General features: G+C 38.3%; 1 protein-coding gene across 6 annotated transcripts in view; it reads right to left on the bottom strand.

The window, feature by feature from the left end:
* Window positions 1-145: 145 nt before the first annotated feature.
* pde4dip (phosphodiesterase 4D interacting protein) overlaps window positions 146-23896 on the bottom strand; it is a 264076-nt gene continuing 240325 nt past the window's right edge. For 4 of the 6 annotated variants that reach the window (XM_051933237.1, XM_051933238.1, XM_051933236.1 and 1 more), the window contains 12 exons: window positions 23344-23475; window positions 23139-23258; window positions 22430-22619; window positions 19865-19986; window positions 18438-18677; window positions 18012-18131; window positions 14638-14843; window positions 11701-11844; window positions 7918-8056; window positions 7543-7589; window positions 5684-5741; window positions 146-4189 (listed from right to left, as the gene is read on the bottom strand). In XM_051933237.1, coding sequence (XP_051789197.1) covers window positions 4038-4189; window positions 5684-5741; window positions 7543-7589; window positions 7918-8056; window positions 11701-11844; window positions 14638-14843; window positions 18012-18131; window positions 18438-18677; window positions 19865-19986; window positions 22430-22619; window positions 23139-23258; window positions 23344-23475 — 1670 coding nt within the window. In that variant the 3' untranslated portion in view covers window positions 146-4037. The remainder of the gene's footprint in view (window positions 4190-5683; window positions 5742-7542; window positions 7590-7917; window positions 8057-11700; window positions 11845-14637; window positions 14844-18011; window positions 18132-18437; window positions 18678-19864; window positions 19987-22429; window positions 22620-23138; window positions 23259-23343; window positions 23476-23896) is intronic. The other 2 variants (XM_028811352.2, XM_028811353.2) reach the window with 2 other exon arrangements.

Consider the following 23896-nt stretch of genomic DNA (forward strand, 5'->3'; position numbering starts at 1 on the left):
TATCTTAGTTGCTTGTTTCTAGGCTACACTGTCTTTTAAATTGCTGTTTTTAAGTAATCTATTGGTCTTGCAATAACCTTTTTGTCTTGAAGACTGTGTCATGAGAATGAGTTTTGCAGTTTGCACAAATAAGACATTGAGAAAATTGCATTTTCCAGTTTTATTCCCTTTTAAAGTTACAGTTTTTTTTGTTTTTTTGTTTTTTTTTTCTCCAGAAACAGGCCCACAGTTGGCCTGGACGGGTCCACTTAGAAAACAATCTTTGTACACACACACACTCTGTAGAAACAGGCTCATCTCAATCCAGTCTCTAAACCTTATATACATATCATAAAGAGGCTTAACAAACACATCAGCAGTTCAGACAAGTCAGAGGTGGCTTTACATCATGGCGTCTGTCTGCAACACAAACAGAGTTGGTTTCTTTACAGCTGCATTTTTGCTTTTGTGTTAAATACTGCACTAATGCTGTACATGTGAGTATTCTACTACTGCTTTGATGGCAAAGCATATTTCATTTAAAACAAATCTGATTGATCCATTTTGTTTTCCTTAGTATCTCCCTTTGTCATAAATATGCATGTACAGTAAGTCAATTTAGCAGCAGCTTCCCAACAGAGGAAGACATTTTAAACAATAAATTAATGGCACATGAGAGCAAAAATACAAGATGCTACACATAAAAGAAATAATATTTAGTAAACTATTGCACATCTACCCTCAATTTGTATTTTACAGTCATTTGAAACTAAACATACTTTTGCTGCTCCAATAAAAGAAATCTTTGCAGTAGTCTAATTCAGTACACCTTGGAAGCATTTAATGTACAGCGGCAACACTGCTAAATATACAAGCAAAGCAGTCTATACACTCGCGAGCAGAAAAACACACTACCACCAGTCTATGGCTATCAAGTGCTTTTACATATGTCCGCTGGGGTCCAAAACCATGCCAACAGACCCACTTTCTGCTAGAATTGACTGTGAAATCCAGACCCCCCGATTCACTGGCTGATTTGTAATATATGCTTTCAAACTTGTCATATATGCTGTGTTCTAAACAAAGGAGGAGGAGGTTGGGAGCCTGCATTGATACAGCGCGTTGCCACACCCGCCATACGACAAACCACTTCAGGATCCCAAATTAGGACCCGAGTGCAGCCGTGCAATGGGTGGCACCTCGGCACCACACTAGTTGGAAGGAGTGAGTTTTATTTTTCTGATAACCATTACAATAGGTGTGACATTTGAAAGAACTGAAACAACTGTACGTTGTACATTGTGATTTGTACATGTAGTACGTTAGGTCCGTAAGTGTTTGGACAGTGACACAATTTTCATAAATTTAGCTCTGTTTGCCACTCCAATCTATTTGAAATTAAGAAATAATTACATGACTGAAGTGCAGACTTTCAACATTAATATAAAGGGTTTAATAGAAATATTTTATTAGCCATTTAGGAATGACAGACTTTTTATACATGGTCCCCTCCCATTTCAAGGGGCTCAAAAGTATTTAGACAGTTGACTGGCAACCTGTTCCATAGCCAGGTAAGAGCAGGTACCTCATTATTTCATTAACTATTAAGCGGGTGAAAGGTGTGGAATTTCCATTTGGAAGCTGTCACTGTGAACTCTCACTGTGAGGTCCAAAGAGCTGTCCATGCAAGTAAAAACAGTCCATCATTAAACTGAGAAAGCAAAACATACCAATCCAAGGGATCGAAACACGAGGAGTGGTCAGATCAACCATTTGGTGCCTTCTTAAAAAGAAGGAACATCATAATGAACTCAGCAACATCAGAAGGTCTGGACAACCATGGAAGACAACTGTGCTGTATGATCACAAAATTCTTTCCTTGGTGAAGAAAAACTAATTCATGACGTTTAGCCAAACCAAGAACACTCACTGGGAGGTAGGCCTATCATTGCCAACAACCAAGAGAAGACTTCATGAAAGGCAGAGGATTTACCACAAAGTGCAACTCACGGGTAATCCTCAAGGATAGAAAGGACAGATTATTAAAGTTTAAACAGTCCAGTTTTAGAAGAATTTGCTTTGGACAAATGAAATTAAGATCAATATGTATCAGAATGATGAACAGAGAAGATTATCGAGATAAGAAGGAATGGGTCATGATCTGTAGCACACCACATCATCTGTGAAACACTGCAGAGTTATGACACGGGCGTACATGACTGCCAATGGAAGTGGGTCTCTGGTGTTCATTGATGATATGACTGCTGAGAGAAGTTGTAGGATGATTTCTGAAGTGTATAGGGCTATACTGTCTGCTCAGATTCAGACAAATGCTGCAAAACTGACTAGATGACGCTTCATAGTACAGATGGACAGTGAGCCGAAACATACTGCGAAAGCAAAGCAAGTGCTTTTCAAGACAAAGAAGTGGAATATTCTTCAATGCCCAAGTCACTCAACTGACTCCAACCCAACTGGTTGCTGACGACAAAACTGAAGGCAGAAAGTCCAACAGACAATCAGCACCTGAAGACAGCTGCAGTAAAGGCCTGGCGAACCATCAGTAGGGTGGAAACCAGGCACTTGGGGAAGGCCATGGGTTCCACACTCCAGGCAGCCATTGAGTGCAAAGGATTTTCAACCAAGTATTGAAAATGATTGTTATATTCATGATTGTTAGTTTCTACAGATACTTTTAAGCCCCTGAAAATGGGGGGACCATGTATAAAAATGACTGACTTTTCTAAATGGCTCATACAATGTTCTTGTTAAAGATGTTAAATTAAAACTGCAAGTCTACACTTCAATCACATCTTGATTGCTTCATTTCAAATCCACTGTGGTGGCGCAGAGAGCTAAAATTATGAAAATTGTGTCACTGTCCAAATACTTATGAACCTAAATGTATATTTACAGTACATATTTAGTTCAAAAGTGATTTACATGCCACAGGTGCAAGTACAGTAGCTTCAGCAAACACTGGCAGGCTGTGTGACTCTGGCAGGGTCACAAGTGACTCAGTGGAAGGGACTGAACAGACAGTCCTCCTGTTTTCAGTCCAGGCCACACTGTAAAGGGATGTTTAATACTGTGAATTATAAAATAGAAACAGTCTCTAGTGTTAGGTTTTACAAAATTAATGGAAAATACGAAGAATCCAAATTTAAATTCCTGTTTGGATGTGGGAGCAGATTAAAGAAACTAAAGGTAGAAGATAAAGCTAATGGTGCCCTCCCATGTGCCCTCTCCAGAATCAAAGTCAATAGCAGAACTCGGCTGTGGCTTAGCAGAATTTGGCAATCTTGGTTTGGAGGCATATGTTTCCCTGTTTTATATATGAGCTATATATATATATATATATATATATATAAAATATAGCTCACAATTTTGAGACTGTAATCACATCAATCAGTAGTACTGCACCTTCTCAGTATTGCACAGGCGGTCTTAGTTTTACAGAATACTTTTTCTGCACTGTCATAATCCCCATTGCACATGCTGTTTCTCAAATGAGAAAAATAATTGGTGACTAAAACACTTGGCATTATTTTCACCAGTGCATTTTTCAGCAAAAAAAATTATTTTTTTTCATTGTACTGCATTGGCAGTTTAGAAAATAAAATACATATACTTGTCAAATTAATTTTGGAATTTGTCCAAACACATGATTATCATTTCTTTAAATGGTAAAACTGAAGTGAAGATGTCACTTAGGTAGCAGCATGTTGCCGGGGGATTAAAAAGCTTTTTTACATCCAGTATACCTTATACTTATATGGCTGTTTGCCATTATTGAGTAAAGCATGCAAATTAACTCACAACCACAAAATAAAATAAAATAAATAATACAGTAATTTGTTATGCACACTTTCTAGGCAAAGGAAGATCAGCTTCATTTTATATAAACTGAAGAAACTTCTGTTCTTTTTCAAAGCCATTGACAAGTCTTCTGATTTTGTTCAGAATTTTTAAATGCCAAAAATGAAGCATGACATCAGTCTGTAGAGGGTAAAATTTAAAGTCCTTAGATTGTGAAATGCAAAAAGGCTAAGTGCAAACTAATAGCTGACAACTTGCAACAATCCTTGGCTGTTCTTCTCTTTCTTTTTTGTTGGTCTGTGACCGACTTTTCTTCTAGAAGGCTCATGGCAGTGAGGGTTCATGAAATTCCAGTTACCCTGATTTCCAGCATGGACTCCTGTGGTGTCAGCTGTAAATACAACAAAAGGATGATATATTAGTAAAGTGGCAGACCACGGGGCACGGAGCAGTTGCTGCTTACATCATTTAAATCCTTTTGGTCTTTTGTTATTGTTTTTATTTATAGTGCTTATTAAAAGCATTCACCCCTTGAAAGTTTTCACATTTTATTACTGTACAACACTGAACCACAGTGGATTTAACTTGGCGGTATGACACTGATCAACAGAAAAAGGCTCGTTAGTGTCAAGTGTCAATTAATTACACAAAAGAATTGATTGCATAAAAACTTCCAATTTTCATAGAAAAATAAAATATGAAAACTTTCAAGGCGGTGAATACTTTCTATAGGCAGTATATTTCCAGCTTGCTTTCTGTTTACTTTGTTTGGTGTACTGAAGTACTGAATGTACTTTTCTTATCGACTCTTGCCCTTACAAAGAAGACAAAAAGGGCCCTGCATCCAGTTGGCTCTGAATGTACCAAACTTCAGTATTTCGGACTCGGCCCGGGAGCACAATTGTGGTTCTGGTTTACATTCCAAGCAGTTTCTTGGTTAGTGACAAGTTTTTGCCTTTAAGTGGACCAAAATGAGCGCAGAAATACGCCAAACAATCAAAACACGTAGTTAAAGACAATCTGTATGTTATCTTTATGAAACTGGTGGGAATGAAAATTAACATCTGCAGACTTCCAACAAAACAGAAGCCTTTTTATTGATTTAGTATGGGGTTAAGGCTTAATTTTGACTCTGTGGTGGCTGAAAAAGAAACTATATACTGTAGATTCTACAATGACAAAACCAAGCCTTGAAAAGGTAAAACTTGACTTAAAATTTGACTGTGTGTATGTGTGTTTCCTGCAATAGACGTGCATCTCATGCAAATATGAACAGAGTTGAACTGTATAAAAGGGTCAGAAAATAAAAGAATGAATGAATGGATGGCAGAAAATCTAAATGAATATACTCTTGAAATGTTGTGCACAAAACGTATAACATTGGAACAATTGTGACAAGAACAGGCCATTCATACCTCAATTGTACAAAATAACATCAAATCAGAATTTGAAGATCCTTACTCTCCACCACACTACTTGTTAATTTTTTTTCAAGCGTCTATGGTCCATTTACTCAAAATGTTTATGACTTGAAAGGTACAATTAAGAGAAGATTCTGTTTTCTGAAGCTTTTGTTTAAATACTAGATGAATACATATGGTAAGAAAATTATGTAAAACGTTTTTGGTGACATACAGTTTATGCATGAAGGGTGCAACTATATGATGACTGAGTAAAGCCAGCTATACTGCTGTGCAGACATTTTCGTGTACACAAAAAGCATGATGATTTATGGCTGTTAATTTATTATTTTTCATGCAGAATGTATTTCTTTTCACTCATCTCATCACAACACACTATCACATAATAACAAGTAATAAATGTGAAGAAGCATTTATGAGTGGTAAGCATGGGCACAGGCAGAGCAGCAGTGCTGTACCTTTACCAGAGTAGGGGGAACAGGAGTTAGAAGAAGACATCCTGTACTCATTCTTCTGGAAAAGCTCAAGGAAGAAAGGGCAGAAACACAAAAAGGCAGTCAGGAAAACAGGAGTAAAGGAAGTTAGCCAAACTAAAAGTATGGTCATATCCAAAAGATCTGTTTGCTTAACAATTAACTGTGTAAAGCTATTTTTACACAGCATTTGAACAGAGAGGGTTTATCCACAGTGATGACGGATTTAAATTAGGGCCGTCAAACGATTCAAATTTTACAATGTCCAGTAGTTCCCTGTAAATGTGGCTGTTGTACACCTTCATATTTGATCAAACTGCAAAGATGTGTGCCTTTCATATAAATCCCTGATATGTGACACAGTTGTCCCATGGGAAGGTAAAATGTAAGAATTGTTAGGTCTTGCTAAATGATGCGTCTCAGCTGTGTATCTTCAACTAAATTTAGAGGTCTACAATCAGATGTGTTTCTTTTCGCAATATTTAGTGGTGATTAATGCTTTACGTTTTTGTTTTATCCATGGATAAAAGTTGAGTTGTACATTTATGGATTGTAGTCTTCAAATTTTGCTGCCTAACAGTTTTGTGTAATAGTAGACCTGTTAGTCAAACCAAATGCTTACCAAAAGCAGACTTTGAAACATACAATGTATGATTAAAAATCACACAATATTTCTAGGTCAGAGTTTTTCAATATTACTTCTTGGCTTAGCACCTCTGCAAATTGAAATATTTTCAAGAATGCCCATTTTCTTTCCGTTTTAAATTGAGAAGTACTGAACACTTACTAGGAACAACTAAACGTGAAATTTCTTAACTCCCACCCCTGCCCCTTTTATTGCATTTGAGGATTTTAACAAATGATTTCATAGAAGTTCTTTTGTGTGTTTGGTAACGTATAACGTTTAAGTTTTCTTATGTACATCAAGTGCTTTTTTATGCATTATTAATGTAAGAAAAGTAACATGGTTTAATATGGAATAAAAGTTAGCCTAAAATTTCAGTATTTTTAATTTACAAAAAAAATATATAGTTACATGTAAGTCCAGATCAAAAGAAGCATAAAAATAATTCAAGTTACATAAATCTAGAGGTCAAATCTATAACTCAAGGTAAACTGCCAAGGCTTAGTGGCTTTATATTTTTCTTTCTTTATATATCTGCCTTACTGAACCTGTTTCTAAAGCTGTTCTAAAAATAAAACGAAAAAATCTTGTATTGCTGGAAGACCAGACATGAGAAAGAGAGAGCAAGAGATGGAAACCTGCTGTGCAGCATGGGATGCACTTTTTGACAGAAATCCATCAGTCTTGGTATTACATGGAGGAAGAATTTGATTTGTCTTGGGCGAGGAACACAGAAGCGGAGAATGGGGGTAGGAAAGAGAGAAGTGAAGTTCTGTGGCAGGAGCACCATGAGATGGCACAGTGGAATTAAACCCCAGCTTAGCATGTAGACTCAAGGTAACCAATGGTCCTTTGCAGTCTCACTTTTAACCCTTTTTTTCCCCCCTCACAAACCGCTTGGCAGCTCTCTGTGCACCATAGTACTGTTGTGTATAACTACATTCATACGCGATTACTTTTAAGAACACTTTCAGTTACCTGTATGTTTATTTAAAACCTGGACAATTTAAAGACAATCTTTAGCATTGGAAATGATTGTTTTTGAACAATGTTAACCTCACCGGGGCTGCTGCCCCCAGTTTTAAAACCAATGGCTTAGATAGCAAGAGGTGTCGATTGATGCAATTAAGGAAAAAAACAATTTTATACTTTGGGAAATTAATTGCATGCATTAACTTTGACAGCCCTAATTTAAATAATTAGAACAAACAACATGTATTCTCACCTCTAAGTTGGATCTGGCTTTCTTCAACACATCGCGGGTTCTTGACACTATAATTTGAAATCAAAAAGGAACAGAAAGAATTAAGTTTGGCAAATATGAGATACATTGTGTGAGGAACTTTCGAAAAAACAATTTGGGTCAGACTACACTTCTTTCAAATTATTTCCTTTTATCTACCAAGACATAATTAAATTTTCTCCCAACAATTATATGTTCAACTCATGTCTTATGTTTCAAAGACATCCAGTACACGAAAACAGCACATTTGCTAAATCATAGTTCCTTGTAGCGACTTTCATCATTTTGGTCATCAAGCACGTCCTGTGACTCAGCCTACCCTTTTTACAGTGGATAGTGTTTACAGACCTAACTTACACTGGCTAACAATAAAATGCTCCATGCTTTCTTTGGTGCGGCTGGTATTCTTCAGCTTCTCAATTGCATTTTGAAGATTACCCTCTTGCTCTGCGATCTTCTGCTTTAGTTTCTGAATCTCTGCTTTCATTGACTGCTCCTGAAAACAGCAAAATAAATTGACTAAAAACCACATTCAGATAACACAATATGACTGAAATGTTGGAATGCAGAAAAAAATACGAGTTAAAAAAATGAAATTAACATATAATAATTGAGACTAAATGTTGATACAATGCTCAAAAATAAGCACAAAGGTACACTCATGCAAATTCTGTTTTAAAACATAAAACCACCACTCGCTTGATTTATTCTTGGTATTCCTAGGAGTAAGGCAGCCAATATTTAACGTTCTACTTATTTTACTTTGGCTTTTTAACTGTGGGATGGAAAATATCAAGGTATCTTTAATAATTGTATTAATAGTGCTATCACTTCCTTCATGTAAAGCTATAAACTGTGCCTGTCCTAACCTATTCATTTGCCTTCCCAACAGACTGGTGCCCTTTTGATTCAAATGTGCCCTATCATGGCAGTACAGGTTTCCAACTTTTCAAAAGACACTTTAGTGCAGGGTTGGGCAAAGTCAGTCCTGGAGGGCCGCAGTGGCTGCAGGTTTTTATTCCAAACCAATTGCTTAATAAGAAGCCCTTATTGCTCAAGTAACACTTCTGCTTCATTTTAATTGTCTCAATTGCTAAGATTTTGAATCCTTATTACTTGTTTTAGTCTTAAACAGCTGTATTTTGGTTTTTAATTGCTCCTTATTAGCAATAAGATAGAAATAACAAAAGAAACCAGCATTTCTCCATTTAGTTTGTTTCCATTTACACCTGTGTGTATTTATCATGCACTATTTGGTTTTATTAAATGCTTGGTAGGAAAGTGAAGAGAAAAAAGTGAAGGACTGAGAATCTGTTTTAAACTTCAAATCATTTAAGTGATATCCTTAGAAAGGAAAAAAAAATCTAGGATATGAGAATGACCTGACATGGCAGATTTAAAGCACTAACAAGTCATGAAATTAAATTATTGGCACAGATTGTTTTCTAATTAAGCAATTGGGTTGGAACAAAAACCTGCACCCACTGCGGCCCTCCAGGACTGACTTTGCCCACCCCTGCTTTAGTGTGACATAACCTTATGCCAGCCAAACTACACCAAGATATGCACCACATATTAATTTGCTCAGTCTTACCTTAACTTAAATTACCAAAACTTCTCTGAGAAGATTAACTTGTCAGTTCTGCTCCTCAGCTTATTACCTAATTCTATAATTTTAGATTGAAGAACTTGTTGATTGTTCAGTGTGGGCACTGACACTTGGATCCACCCCTGCCCTGACCAAGAGCCTCTCCATGTGTGCCAGGAAAGCAGCACACCCTTTGAGACCCTGTTCTTGGAGCAAACCTGAGTCCCCTACTATGACTACTTCCTTCTATCTGGGGGCTGACTGTGAGGTGAGATGTTGGGACACCACAACTTTGCCTACTACCTCTGAGCTGTTATCCAGCTCTGCAAGGTGTTAAATACCTTTGGACACATCCAACTCTGGGGTTGATGTCACTGGTATTATGCACCTCTTACCTTGTGCTTACATCCAGCAGTGACCCACCTGTTTTTACCACTTTGGTCCAAAGTTTTCTTCTGTGCTACTTTGGGAATGTACAACATCTGAAATTCTCTACTACACTGTACTGTGGCTACCCCCTCCTTAAATTCAGTGATGCTGCTGAGTTTAAGGAGTTAGATTATCTGGCAGTTCATACATAGGAGACCTAAAACAAGACCAACATGAAGCAGGACTTGCACTGGTACAATTTTAATTTTTAAAATTTGTATTGTGAACTGCTGGTTTTAATTTAAACATTAAATACACATAAAGGAACCACAGCAGTTGTTTAATGTTTGCTGAACCTATCTAAACAACCATATTTACTGTTATACTCTCACTGGTTTCTTCTAGGAACTCTTCAATCGTTTTAAGCTGTCTGCTGAATGTGTCTTTATTCCGACTCATCTTTGAACTGTTTACTTCCATAGGTGCCATTCTCTTTTTCTTGTTTAAATGCCACTTTGAATGTGCTCTTTACCCAAAATTTCTTCTGAACATGCAAGCTTGCTAGCTTGAGCTTAGTTTAAGTCTCTTAACATGTTTTTTTTCTGTTCTTTAATTCCTTCCTTCCTTCCTGATAAAAGAATTTATCAGTATACTGTTAATGACAACACCAACATCTTTCTGTCCCACTGCTTCTGCTTGATTCAGTGTTTGCTTTTCATGTGCTGTGCTACACCAGTCTTTCTCTAAAAACACAAGCATGGCTGGTCTGTGCCTGTGCTGCTAAAAAAAACCCAAAAAACATACAAAACAAAAACCACCCGAAAAGAAGTATGTGACAGTATGTTTGTGCTGGTTGATAAATGCTTAGGGGGCTTCCATAGGTTCAACTGAGGGTTTGGTCAGTGATTTGAAGAGAAAATACAAAGAATGAGAAAGTAGCAAACCATGAAGAACTAACACTCTGAAAGAGCTTTAGACAGAATAACTGAATCAGAGGGTCTGCCCCAACTCTCTGAGATTTGCATTAAACAGACTGAGCGAAGACATACAGTGTAGTCTTGGTCTTTATCTGTGCAATAGCAGATATCCTGCATTAAAAAAGGGCACTTTCAAAAACAGAAAAATAAAAGTAAAATTAAAAGCTGGCACCTTCTGAAAGTCATAATTCAAAACTTGGATAAATAAGCCAAGACAGAGAAGTTTTTTTTGTTTGTTTTTTTTTTTTAAATTTGTTTAGAATACACTTTCCAGCAAACCAGTTAGTGCAGAGAACCTAAAACAAGCAGCATTTGGAAACACTGTAGGAAACGACCCTCACATAACAACTAGAGAAAACAGCTACTGTACACTCATTTAACACTGAGCCAGTTTAGAGTTGCCAGTTAAGGCAATGTTCTACCTGGAATCTGAACCTCAATACTCTGCAACTGTAAGACAAAAACAATACGCCTCCTTCATGATTTATGAAGTCTCATAAAAAGTTTGTGAACATCCATCCATCCATCCATTTTCCAACCCGCTGAATCCGAACACAGGGTCACGGGGGTCTGCTGGAGCCAATCCCAGCCAACACAGGGCACAAGGCAGGAAACAATCTTGGACAGGGTGCCAACCCACCGCAGGACACACACAAACACACCCACCACACACTAGGGCCAATTTAGAATCGCCAATCCACCTAACCTGCATGTCTTTGGAATGTGGGAGGAAACCGGAGCGCCCGGAGGAAACCCACGCAGACACGGGGAGAACATGCAAACTCCACGCAGAGAGGACCCGGGAATCGAACCCAGGTCCCCAGATCTCCCAACTGCAAGGCAGCAGCGCTACCCACTGCGCCACCGTGCCGCCCCAGTTTGTGAACATCGCAGTCAAAATGTTAATCTTATCTGAGTTTTTTTTTTCCTTTAAACCTTCTCTACACCTAACAATGCAAAATTTGAATTTAGCTAAATCCTGGACACTGGAGCTATGACCATATTCTCTTAATATGGAGAGTGATGTTAAGAACTTATACAATTAACCTGACTGCACACGCAGCACATTGCACAAAACCATCTGTTATTTCAGTGGCTATTAGAAACAGTCTTGACTCCCTACATGAGATCTACATCCTTTTATAACAATTAACTTTTCAAAACCCAGTCCATCAGCTAGCGTGCTAATGCAATCCTCCATCCTACCTTTCTGGCATGTTGCATACAACTATCAGTGCTGGGCAGAGCAGCCCTCCAGAACATCTTGAGGAGTGCAGTGGCTTCTTCCAAGACCTGCCGCAGAGTTTTCGTGCTACCAAGTAACTTCGTAATAGATGAGTAATTGAGATCCTATGAACATAATGAATTTTGTTAGACACTAATACCATGGAGACAGAAATGGCACCTAAACTGACAGAATAAAACACTGAGCTTTAATTTTTCAGTTCAAAACTGAGGCACAATTATAGGGGTTCCAAAATGCTCTCGAGCTAAATACTCTCATTATAAATAACAAAAGCCTGTTTCTGTAATGTGTCTAACATATCACAGTACAGTAAAGGGTGCGGTGCAGCATTTTGCAATCTCCACATACTGCAGCTGGAATGAATCTAAATCTATGTCTCCTACTTGCACAGTGCCCTACTAAGGGGTTCCCAAGTTCAATCCTGGTGTCCCACTGTGGCTACAGGCTTTCATTCCAACCAGTTTCACAGATCAGTGGGTTACTTTGAAGTCTCATCAATCAAATCGTTTTGATGGCATTATTTCTTCTCTCATTCTGCATTCAGAAAAATGTTCTAGTATGATAGTTTCATTTAGAAGAAATTCAGCAATGTGTTTTCCTTGTCATAGTTTTAAACATCCAACTTTCCCTTACCATTTTTATTTCAATAAACCTTACTTCTGTGGAGTTTGCACATCAGATTGTATCCAAATACTGATATTTAGTGATGTGCAGTGCAGACACAGCTAGAAATGACACTGAATGTTAAAGCAGACCTGCAGTTTATTTCATGTTACATTAATTTGTGTGCTAATTAGTAATAAAAGGCCTAAACTAAGTGCAGTTCTGTGGACCACCTTAACTGCAGGTGTTCATCCCAACCACCTTCTGCTTTTAACTGGACTTCGGCCTTTATTAATCAAGCTGTTATTTTCCCAGGTTCTGTCTTTTTTGTGTTAATCCAGAAATTAGAAAGTGGATTTACTAAATCTCTAGGAGAATGCACCAAGCATTCTGAGTGTGTCACATTATTGTTCTTTTTATTGGTTTTTAGTATATTCTTTTTCAGGTTCCAATCATTTAAGCATTATTTTATTATTTAGCTCACAAGTGACTTTTATATTGAATTAGCCGCTTTCCTTTAGTATTCAGTGTCATTTTTACCTTTGACTACACTGCTCATCCCTAATTGTCGGTATTTGGATACAATTAAGGGAGAAAAAGGTGGATTAAAAAGAATACTTTAAAAGAAAGTTAACATTTAAAAAAATAGCAAAAAAATACAAATTGCCAAACAAACTTCATTGAGACGCAGAAAGCTTAACCAGTAGTGTTACCAGAGGTGTTAATCAAAGACATGTCTATAGACTTTTGCCAGCCTGAGAGGTACCTGAAAGGACCTTCACTTTACGCTTGTAACTGCAAACTGAACTCTTGTCTATTGTGATGAATACAGCCATACACCTGAGCTGTAAGCAGGCATGGACCTGTACTTGGAAGTGGAGTCAAATCTAATCACTGACAGCTATGTCCTCCCTTAAAAACTTGGTATGTGCATCTCTTCTTTCTCCTTGAAGTCAGGAAGCTCGTCTGCTCTCTTTGGTCTCAGAAAGCCTACTGGTTTTAGGGACTGAAAGCGCCCTCTTTTGGAACCAGGGAGCATAGTCTCCTTTGAGTTGCTGACGCTGGACACCCTGGAATCCCTCTGAACACTTGTAGGATAAGGAATCACTAGCTCAAAAAATCACTCTTCCAAGTCAAGAGAGATAGAGATATTGGGAACACGCACTGATAAAGTGCATTGCCGTACCCACCACATGATGAACCACCTCAGGATCCCAAATTAGAATCCAAGCACAGCCGTGTAACAAGTGACACCTCATCACCACACTAGTTTGAATGGAATGACAACTTTGTGATAATAACTGAACTTCTGAGCCTAATCTACAACAAGATGCATTACTTCAAGAAGGGAATCTCGACAACAAAAAAATTTTGTAAGAAAAAGTCACACCTTTCTCTGTTGTGTTCCAGAGGTCACTGCAAAGATCGTATCACCTAAACTGAACTGAGGAAGACTAGGCCACACCATGGGCATTGGCAAAGGTTCATGTGAAAAACTCAGTGAGTGCACTCATGAAGCAAAGTTCTTTATGTGAACCAAGAGCAATCACTACATAGTCCACACAGCCTTGCTATCATAAAACTGCTTCATCTGGGCCAAGATAAGTTAAGAGGTCTAAGTAATTAGTGGGCAGCCAGCCACAGACCTTCTTTCACATGTTTAAATTTTACTGTGTAACAAATTCATGATTAATCGTGTCAGGTAATTTCTAGCCCTTTAATGGTTCTCTCACCCCCTATTAGAACAAGAGCGAGATGATTGTGACATCATACCAAAACCTCAAAAACATTCCTACTCATATAGTCACTTTCATGTCCTCACAGATGGCGCAGTGGTGGTGCTGCTGCTTTGCAGTAAGGAGACTGTGGAAGATTGTGGGTTCGCTTCCCGGTTCCTCCCTGTGTGGATAGTGCTTTGAGTACTGAGAAAAGCGCTATATAAATGTAATGCATTATTATTATTATTATTCATTCACACAGGGTTACCACAGTCAACCTAACCTGAATGTCTTTTGCATGTGAGAGTAAATCAGGAAAACCACATAAAACACACATGGACATGTAGAGGATACATCAGGGCAGGGACTTAAATCCAGGTTCAAGAGGCGGTACACACAATTTGGCAAACATTTCCAGTTCATACATTAGTGGAAGCTTTCTTATAGATTTAAGTATAACTGAAAATAAGCCACCTCAGGGTCGCACAGTGTTGAATACAGAACCATGTTTTACTTTTTTTTTTCTTAAACTTATAATGTTTTGTTTCTAGTAAGACTTGAGGATAGGACTGTTACCTTGCTCATGTTGCTGCTCATGAAAGAAGAACCAAGTGATGACTGCAGCAAAGATTCCATTCTATGAACTAACATCTTCCCCTCTAAGATTTGTTGCTGCAGGGCACTGAAGTCATCCACGTGACCAATAACATGACGGCCATTCTTACTGGCAAATGATCCATCTGGGGCATCACCTTCTAATGCAGAAGTGTGCTTTACAGCATCTGCAAATCAGAAAACATACTCTTTTTAACATTAGAAATTCGTTTGTTTAAAAGGATTGCAATTAAAAAACAGAAATAAACACATTTTTTAAAGCTTTAAATGTATTTATTGAAAAGAAGAGTGTATTAAGGAATATGAAATGGATTCTGGTCCACTTCAACTTACAGAACTTCTTCATCTCAAATAACATTTGTGGACTTACAGTCATGACATGCTTGTTCAAGTTCTGTCACAGTATTTTAGTATGGCTGGTTATGGATTTTAACTTGACCATTAGAAGCCACATGTGGTTCACAAATAATGTCTTTCAGTTATGTCCAGCAATGATTACAGTAAAGCACAACGTTTATGGCATATACAAACACTCAGAAAGATAAAAACATACAGGAACTGCAACTAAGCATGAAAGCCACAACTATATGGAATGGCAAGGCTACATTTCGGAAAGAGATCTGAAATTGTGGCCAAGTGTCAAGATATTTGCATACCAAAGTTAGCAGTTAGCAGAATTTGAAATGCAACGACTTTGCATGGTGAAATGCCATTTACCACATCAATTTTGGATGTAAAATCCCGAAGAAGGCCATCTTCCTCTTTTATGAGGAAAGAAGCAACAGAACCAACCCAATGTCTTGATGGGGACCAGGTTAGGAAAATCTATGCTTCAACCTGAGGCATGTCGTTTTGGTGCACGTACTGAATACTGGCCTGTGCATGATCTAGAAATCATGCAGAATGTGATAGTGAGATGCAAAAAGGGGACAACTTTAGTCCTATAGTGGCAGCTAAATGTGGTACCATGTTAGGGCCATTCTGCCCACTGAAACCAGTCGTAACACTTGGCTTTGATTTTCTGAATTAGATTGTGGACTGTAGTTGTTGTGGCTGGTCAAAAAAGATGTGAAAAACAGAATAGATGCCTGAATAAGGATATACAATTAATTCCAGGAAATAACAGTAGCGAGTGATTCTAAGGTTTCTTGTACTTTCTTACAAGTTATAGGGGGTGTGGCATGCGGCTGGGGGTGGCACCCAGCCGGGACGCCCAGGAAGACAGGAGGAAGGCTCATTCCTCCTCCAGACCGTGAGGGGGCGTCCGCCCTGGTTGTATTGGGGGCCACAGGTACAGGGCTTGGAAGCCCAACCCTGTAGGGGCCCATGGTCACCGCCAGGGGGCATCCGCCTGCCTGAAGGACCTGGGCCCCCAGCACTTCTGCCACACCAGGAAGTGCAGGGGGGAAGAAGACTGGGGACACCCGGACGGCTTCCGGGAGCACAGCCGGCACTTCCGCCACACAGGGGAGTGTCCGCAGAGGAGTGTCGGGAAAGCACCTGGAGCCCATCCAGGCTTGTATAAAAGGGGCCACCTCCCTACAAACGGGGACTGGAGTCGGGCGAGGAGTGGACAAGGTTCTGAGTGAAGGAGAGTGGAGGTGGCCTGTGGGAAGCAGGCACTGAAAGGAGAGGCCTGGACTTTGGGGAGATTGGTGCTGGAGGCACTGGGTTTGTGCACTTGGACTATTGTAAATATGATTAATAAATGTGTGGTGGACTTTAATAATAATAATAATACATTTTATTTATATAGCGCCTTTCCCATGCTCAAGGCACTTACAGAATATAATAAAGAACGGCAGAATATACAGTATATAGCATTGTACAAACCAGATAAATAAATAAAGAAGATTAAGACAGTAAATTCTGAAAAAAACAGACAACATAATTGATGGTCTAGCACACACATACAGGTTACATTGGCATCTTGACAGAGAAGTAAACTGAGAGAAGGGTAATAAAGTCAAATAGAGCTAAAAGCCTTCCTGAACAGATGAGTTTTGAGTTGTTTTTTAAAGGAATTCATGGAGTCAGCTGACCTGATTAATTTTGGTAGGTCATTCCAGAGTCTGGGCGCTATACAGCTGAAGGCCCTGTCACCCATGGAGTGTAGATTAGTGAGGGGCACAACAAGATTACCAGAATCAGAGGACCTTAGTGGGCGGGCAGGCACATAGTGATGGAGGAGGTCACTGATGTAGTTTGGTGCGAGGTTAATTAAAGCTTTGTAGGTTATTAGTAAAAAGGGTGTCCGTCTGTCTGTGTCCGGGCTACTTCTCACAGGGGCTATAAAAGATTCTAAGTCTGTGAATTTTAATTTTTCAATCGCAAACAGCCATGATATCAGTCCTTACTAGACCTTTTTTAGTATTTTGATTTACTGGTAAATCTGTAAAATTATATTTGTGGGGCATTTGTGTTGGTTCAGTTCCTCTGATGTTTTACAACAATTTGGGGCCCATTTTTCAGGCACCTGAGTGAAATATGTGAGCAACTCATGGATTACTAAAATGGAAACAAGGAAGCCAGTCCAATGCTACTTTCTGTTGAAACTCACAAATCTGGCACATGGAGGAATTGGTACAAGTATTTCAAAATGGTTGTTTGATGAATTAATGGAGAAGATGAAAAAAATGATTGTAATTAAATAAGGAAAATATACAAAAATGATAATAGTCCTCATTTAAAAATACATTCATAAAATACAAATAAATCACCTTACCTTCACACATAGAACCTATGAATCTGCAATTGAAGTCTTCCTCACTTAAGAGATGACTAAAGGCGTTATTTACCCAGGACTTTACAATTACATTACTAATTACTAATTATTGGCCCTAGTGTGTGCTTGGTGTGTGGATGTGTTTGTGTGTGTCCTGCGGTGGGTTGGCACCCTGCCCGGGATTGTTTCCTGCCTTGTGCCCTGTGTTGGCTGGGATTGGCTCCAGCAGACCCCCGTGACCCTGTGTTCGGATTCAGCGGGTTAGAAAATGGATGGATGGATGGATAACTACTACTACTACTAATTACTACTAGAATTAAACTGCATACATCTTTTATTAGAATATGAGAATGATAGGAAAGGAAACGACTTTCATTATAGTTACTCAAGATTATAATAACTTGTAATGTCTAATAATTATTTTTCAGTATTACTTTCTTATATTTATTAAAGGTTTGTGTTCATTTATGTTGATATTTTACTTTTCTACATATGAGAAACAACTATTTGCCAAATAAGTGCAGTATGCCTTGCTTAAAAATGTACATGCAAAAACATAATTGTAAAATTAATCAGTTGTTTGTCAATAAATGGTTGGATTACACCTTACCTTCACTTGCTTTAACATTAGCATGTTCAACGTTGAACTCGGACGACTTGGAGAACGCAGAGAATGGAGAGACAGGGTTAAACAGGCCTGTATCTCGAACTGGGGGAGAGGGCACAGATTCTTAAGGTAAAAAGGAAAAAAAAAAAAAATGAATTATAGTTTGAAATTGTCAAAAAACTTGTCAACAAAAAAAAAAAGAATTATAGTTTGAAATTGGCAAAAAACTTGTTAACAGCAAACAGAGTAGTAAAATAGCATAATGTAGGTACTTTGTCTTTAATCTGTGCTTACATTTAAATGGCATTGTTCACAACATAGCAACCAACTAAAGCGGTTTTTCCCCTTTTAACCAAGTATACAGGCTGCACTTGTTTCAAGCAAAAACAGTTTTTAACCATATGCCACCTCCTCTTGGGCAATCCTCACCTTGAAAGAGCTGTCTTCTGCAGCCTGTTTCCACAGGTGTGGAGATATTGATACTAGAGGGACGCACACTATTCCTTGCAGAACACAAATCCAGCTGCTGCTCCAGCTGTTGCCTGAGTGAGCTATTCTCCTGGATACCGTGCTCCAGCTGCAGGCGCAAGTTCCGAGTATCTCTCAGCAGCTCATTAAGCTCAAAGGAAGAAGCGACAGCTCCTTGGTAACTGCCATCCCCTGCGTAGGCTAAGAACACAGGGACAGCAACTGTGAACAGCAATTAGTAATGTGCATTCTAATACACTTCTACACACTGCTTCTGTTCCTTGCATAGTAAGATGGAGGGAAGGCATTGCGAGTGACTCCAGACCCTCTGAGACTTTTTGGGTTTTCTGTTATTAGGGGTTTGTATTAATGCACATTCTAAATAATACTGTACTGTGTTTAATAATGTATATTTTTGTTGCACTTTTTCTGTCAGTGTGGCATATTGGTTAAGATGTTGGACTTCAAACTCAGAGGCTGTGGGTTCAGATCCCACTACTGACACTGCCTGACCACAAGGTACTTCATCTGGCTACGGTCCAACTAAAAAAACTAAAGAAATGTAACCAGCTGCCTGTGGTACCAACCTCATTATCCATTCCATTATTATTTATATTTGTAATCTGTAGTGTGAATACTTATTCAATTCGTTAGATTAAGGGAGAAAGGATACACAGGTCTGAATGTTCATAGCAATATTTAATGTTTTATATTTATTATACTACTAGAATTGGAGGCACTTGCTCTTGTTTTGTATATGATCTTGTGATTATGCCCTCTGGAAAAAACAGTAAGTAAAATAATTGTTGCTAGTTTGATGGGCTTTATGTTTACACTTTATATACTCGTCATATTTTATAACCTGGATTACCCATATTTTTATGCACTGTTCAACAAGGGCTTCAAGAGAAAAAATAACTTACGCAAAGGCACAATCTTTTTTCTACATTTTTATAAGATGTGGAAAATTGTTGTCTTAAAGTAATATTCTTCATCCTGCCTGAACAATTCTCACTAACTAGTACTGTTAAGCTAGTGGCACTCAGATAAAATCTTCTGCCCAGAAACAAGCAAAGCAAGCAGGATCCAAATCTTGTTTGTGGCAAGGACAGTTTAAGTCAACAATACTCCAGAACCAAACCTGATAATAAATGTGACTCCTTGAGCTGTGTAACCTGGCTAAGCCCGTATCCCCATTTTTGTCATGTAGTCTAAATGAATCAATTTTAACTTTATAAAAAATATCATGACTACCTATATGTTGGGTTTAGGAAAGTCGTGTGACAAGTATTTAGTTTTAGAAGCAGGTTTTCTCCCTCATGCCTAGTGATCATTTAAATATGCTGATAAAAACATGGTTTTAAGTTGCATCTTCAACAAGGCCTTACCTGACAAAGCGCCACCACTCATGTACACCCTATCATACAACTGCAGCTCAGACTGAAGTGTGTGTAGCAACTGTCGACTCTCAGACACTTGCTGCTGGAGCAAATTCACTTCATGCTGTAACCTGCACATGTATAAATTAAACATTTTAAAAAAGTTGTCAGTAATACACCCTAAATATTTACATTATTCATCCATCAGTTTTCTGAACTTGCTTAGTGCGGTACAGGGTTATGTGGGCTGTGGCCTGTCCCGGCAGGAAGCTGGTGGCCCACAGAAATGTGTCTTCTGATTGGGTTATGACTTTGAATCTGCCAAATCTCCTCCTATCGGAGTTTCCTCCATTTCCAGTTACTTGTGGATTGTGTAGGACACCATACTCACTGACACTTTGATTTTTTGAATTTCTCTAAATGAAAGTCCAACACTTCTAATGCTGTGTCTCATTGCATTTGTTAATTGCTGTTTTATTGACACTATCACTAGAATATTGTCAAGTAGTACTTTAGAGGGTGTAGTAACACCCAGTGCTTAAAGTCAGACACAGGGTTTTTAAGTATTCAACAGAAGTTGGGACACCTGTGTAAATTGTTTTCTTCAACTTGTAAGGCTTGACTTTACTTTATTTGCTGCAGAACCTATGTAAGCTGTAACCCACTACTTCTTCCTTGAAGAAAGTAAACCCCATTTGTAATATTCAGTTTTTGCTATTAACCTGATCTTTAAATTCAAACTTCTGGCAGTTTACTGCTTATCCTTCAACCATTTTAGGTCATTTATTCCATTTCAACTGATTAAATGTGTTATACAACTTGAAAAACAGAGGTGCTCTAAAACATTTGAGCAGTAGTGTATATATATCAAAAATATATTATACAGTAAAACAATATGATTACAGCGAGGACACAATATAGCAAAGGATACAAAGAAAACTGACTCAAATGAGCTTTCCCAAATAAGAATATAAACAGTCTGGTGAAGATCCACTCCAACTTTCTTCCATCAAGTAACACAAAAACATTCACTCTTATTACTTCTTATCTCTCTCAACCCTGGTCTTTTTTTCTCAGTGAACTTTTGCTTCAGATCTGGGTTCAAGGTCCCCCTCTCCAGCCATACTGCCATTTTGCTGTTGCTGTTTCTCATAAGAGGACAGTCCATTCAAAGTTTTTATGAGTCTTCATCTTGAAGCCAGTTACCATAATGCTTTGATCCTGCTCTCACACACCTCTGCACCAATGCTGCCAACAATCCTGCAGTGTAATATTTTTTACTATAATAAATAGAAACGAAATAACAAACATTCTGCCTCCACCATGTTTCACAGATGATGTGGTATTCATCGGATCATGAGTCGTTTCTTCTCTTCTCCACAGTCTTCTCTTTCCAACATTCTGGTATATATTGATCTTAGTTTTCTTTGTCCAAAGAAAATTGTTCCAAAACTGGACAGACTTTAAAAAAATGTTTTCTGGCAATGTCTAATCCGTCCTTCTTAGGCTTGAAGTTTACCAGTGATTTGCACCTTGTGGTAAACACTGCTATCTTAATTTTCATGAAGGCATGTCTTGATTGTAGACTTTGGCAATGACAGGTCTACCTCCTGGAGTGTGTTCTTGGTTTGGGTAAATGTTGTGAAGAGGTTCTTCTTCACCAAGGAAAGAATTCTGCAATCATCCAGCACAGTTGTCTTTTGTGGTTTTCCAGACCAGCCGAGTTCACTTTTGTGTTCCTTCTCTTTAAGAATGTAACAGATGGTTGATTTGACCACTCCTTGTGTTACTGCTATTTCTCTGATGGGTTTGTTTTGTTTTCTTAGCCCATGACAGACTCTTTTTATTTGCATGGACAGCTCCTTGGACCTCATATTAACAGTTCACAATGACAGCCTTCAAATGCATATTCCACACTTAGAATCAATTCCAGAACTTTTACCTTATTAATAGTTAATAAAATAATGAGGGACCTGCTCCCACCTGGCTAAGGAATAGCTTGTCAGTCAAATGTCCAAATACGTTTGAGCCCCTGGAAATGAGGTGGGGGGGGGGGGGGGGGGGGGGGGGGTTAGGCATGGGGGCTTAAACAGAAAAATGGCAATCATTCCTAAACGGCTCATATAATATTTTAATATTTTTGGCAAGCCCCTTAAATCAAAGCTGAGAATCTACACTTAAATCACATAATGATTGGTTTGTTTCAAATCCATTGTAGTAGCGTTACAGAGCCAAAATTGTGAAATTTGTGCCACAGTCCAAATACTTATAGACCTAACTATATCTATCTGATCATGTAATACTACAGTAAATTTAAACCAGAAACCTTTAAAATATGCTGTCTCTGTGGAATAAAAACAAATGGCATATGGAGCTACGGATGAATGCTTTTGTGACTGCACTATGTAAATAAATCACTGAGAGTCCTGCGAAAGCAGATTAATGTAAAGTAACACTAGACAATAAAGAAGAATACCTGAATATTGCAATTGCCAAAAAAATAAAAAAATAAATCAAAATATCTACAGCTTATGAGTGTCATAACCCTGCCTGCTGAGAGAATGGCTGCATTACCTATTGCTCTGCTCGTGGCTCGCCTGCTTATCTTGCTTCAGTTGCTGAATCTCTTGTTGTTGTCCACAGCTCTGTGCCTGAAGCCTTCTGCTTTCATCTCTCCACTGTTCAGCCTCCATTTGTGCTTGCTTCAGCTCTGCCCTTCTCGAGAGCACTGCCTCTTGCAGCTGCTTCAATTCTGCACAACTTTCTGTTAAAAACAAAATGAAAATATCCACAGCTACCTCAGGTTCATTCCTCTCGAGCATAATTTTCTGAGCTTTAAAAGAACACATATCCTAATTTCATTAATACAAGTACCACAATGACTATAACAAATTACAGTTACAGTGATCCACAAATAATATGTGCTAATAATATCTCAGTTGAGGCTTCAAAAGACTTGAGGTTAAACCATTTAGCAATGGGAGCATGAAATGTAGCTATTGTGAAAGAGGTAATACTGTGCTGCTGGCCACATGCTAACATACCTACACTAACGTCAGATCTAATTTAATCTTACTTAGACTGCACAGTTGACAAAAAGTATATGTTCAATAACAGCCTTAACACGCTAATTGTTTTTGATTGTGAACATTAACATTCTATATACTAATGCAAAGGTACACTATACCATAAATATGAAACAGGTTACAAAAATAATCATTGCAATAGTATAGTATTTCAGAAAGGAGGCCTCTTTACAGTGAGCCAACATCTGCCATCATACCTCTGCTGGTTTGATTTAGTTTGGCCTGTAAACTTAGATTTTCTTCCTTCAAGGCACGGTTCTCATTGGACAGTTGGCTAACTGACTCAAGTCCCTGGATATAGATATTAGTTGGAGGTCCTGAAAAAAATAGAATCAGACATTTACCATGTGATAAAGATCATTAGGTTTCACCTGCCTCACAGCTTGTTATCCATTCAGTTACCAGTATCTCTTCCAGCTGATGACAACCTTTCTTCAAGCTGTTTTCTTAGGCGGTCGTTGGTGCAAATGGAGTCTTCCAAACGCTGCCGAAGGCTTCGAATTTCACTCAAGTGTTCTTCAATCAAATCTGTCCCTGTCAAAAAAAACAATACCATGTATTACCTGGGCCTATATTGCTCATATATTGTATTTCAATACAAAACAATGCATGGTAAAATAAATGTGGACAGAAAGTTTGAAGATAGATCAAACAGAGTGCTGTAGTGCTTTCATTTACACGACAGGTACTGCCACACTCACGGTCATATAGAGCTTATAAGGAGTTACTGAGATATCTTATTCTTTCTTACTTTTGGCTATCTTCTTAATCGTCAGATGTGCACTCTTTGATAGCTATGCAAAACATTACCATAGCTCATCTCCTATGTCCTCCTCATGAGACTACAGCAACATTTCTGAGAAATGTGATGCCACCTCATGTTCAGTGCAACATTTAGCACATTTCATTTTTATTTTCAGTCACATATCATTTTGGTGTATATTGTATGAATGCA

Source organism: Erpetoichthys calabaricus, chromosome 10, assembly GCF_900747795.2.
Source record: "Erpetoichthys calabaricus chromosome 10, fErpCal1.3, whole genome shotgun sequence".
Classification (NCBI taxonomy): Eukaryota; Metazoa; Chordata; class Cladistia; order Polypteriformes; family Polypteridae; genus Erpetoichthys; species Erpetoichthys calabaricus.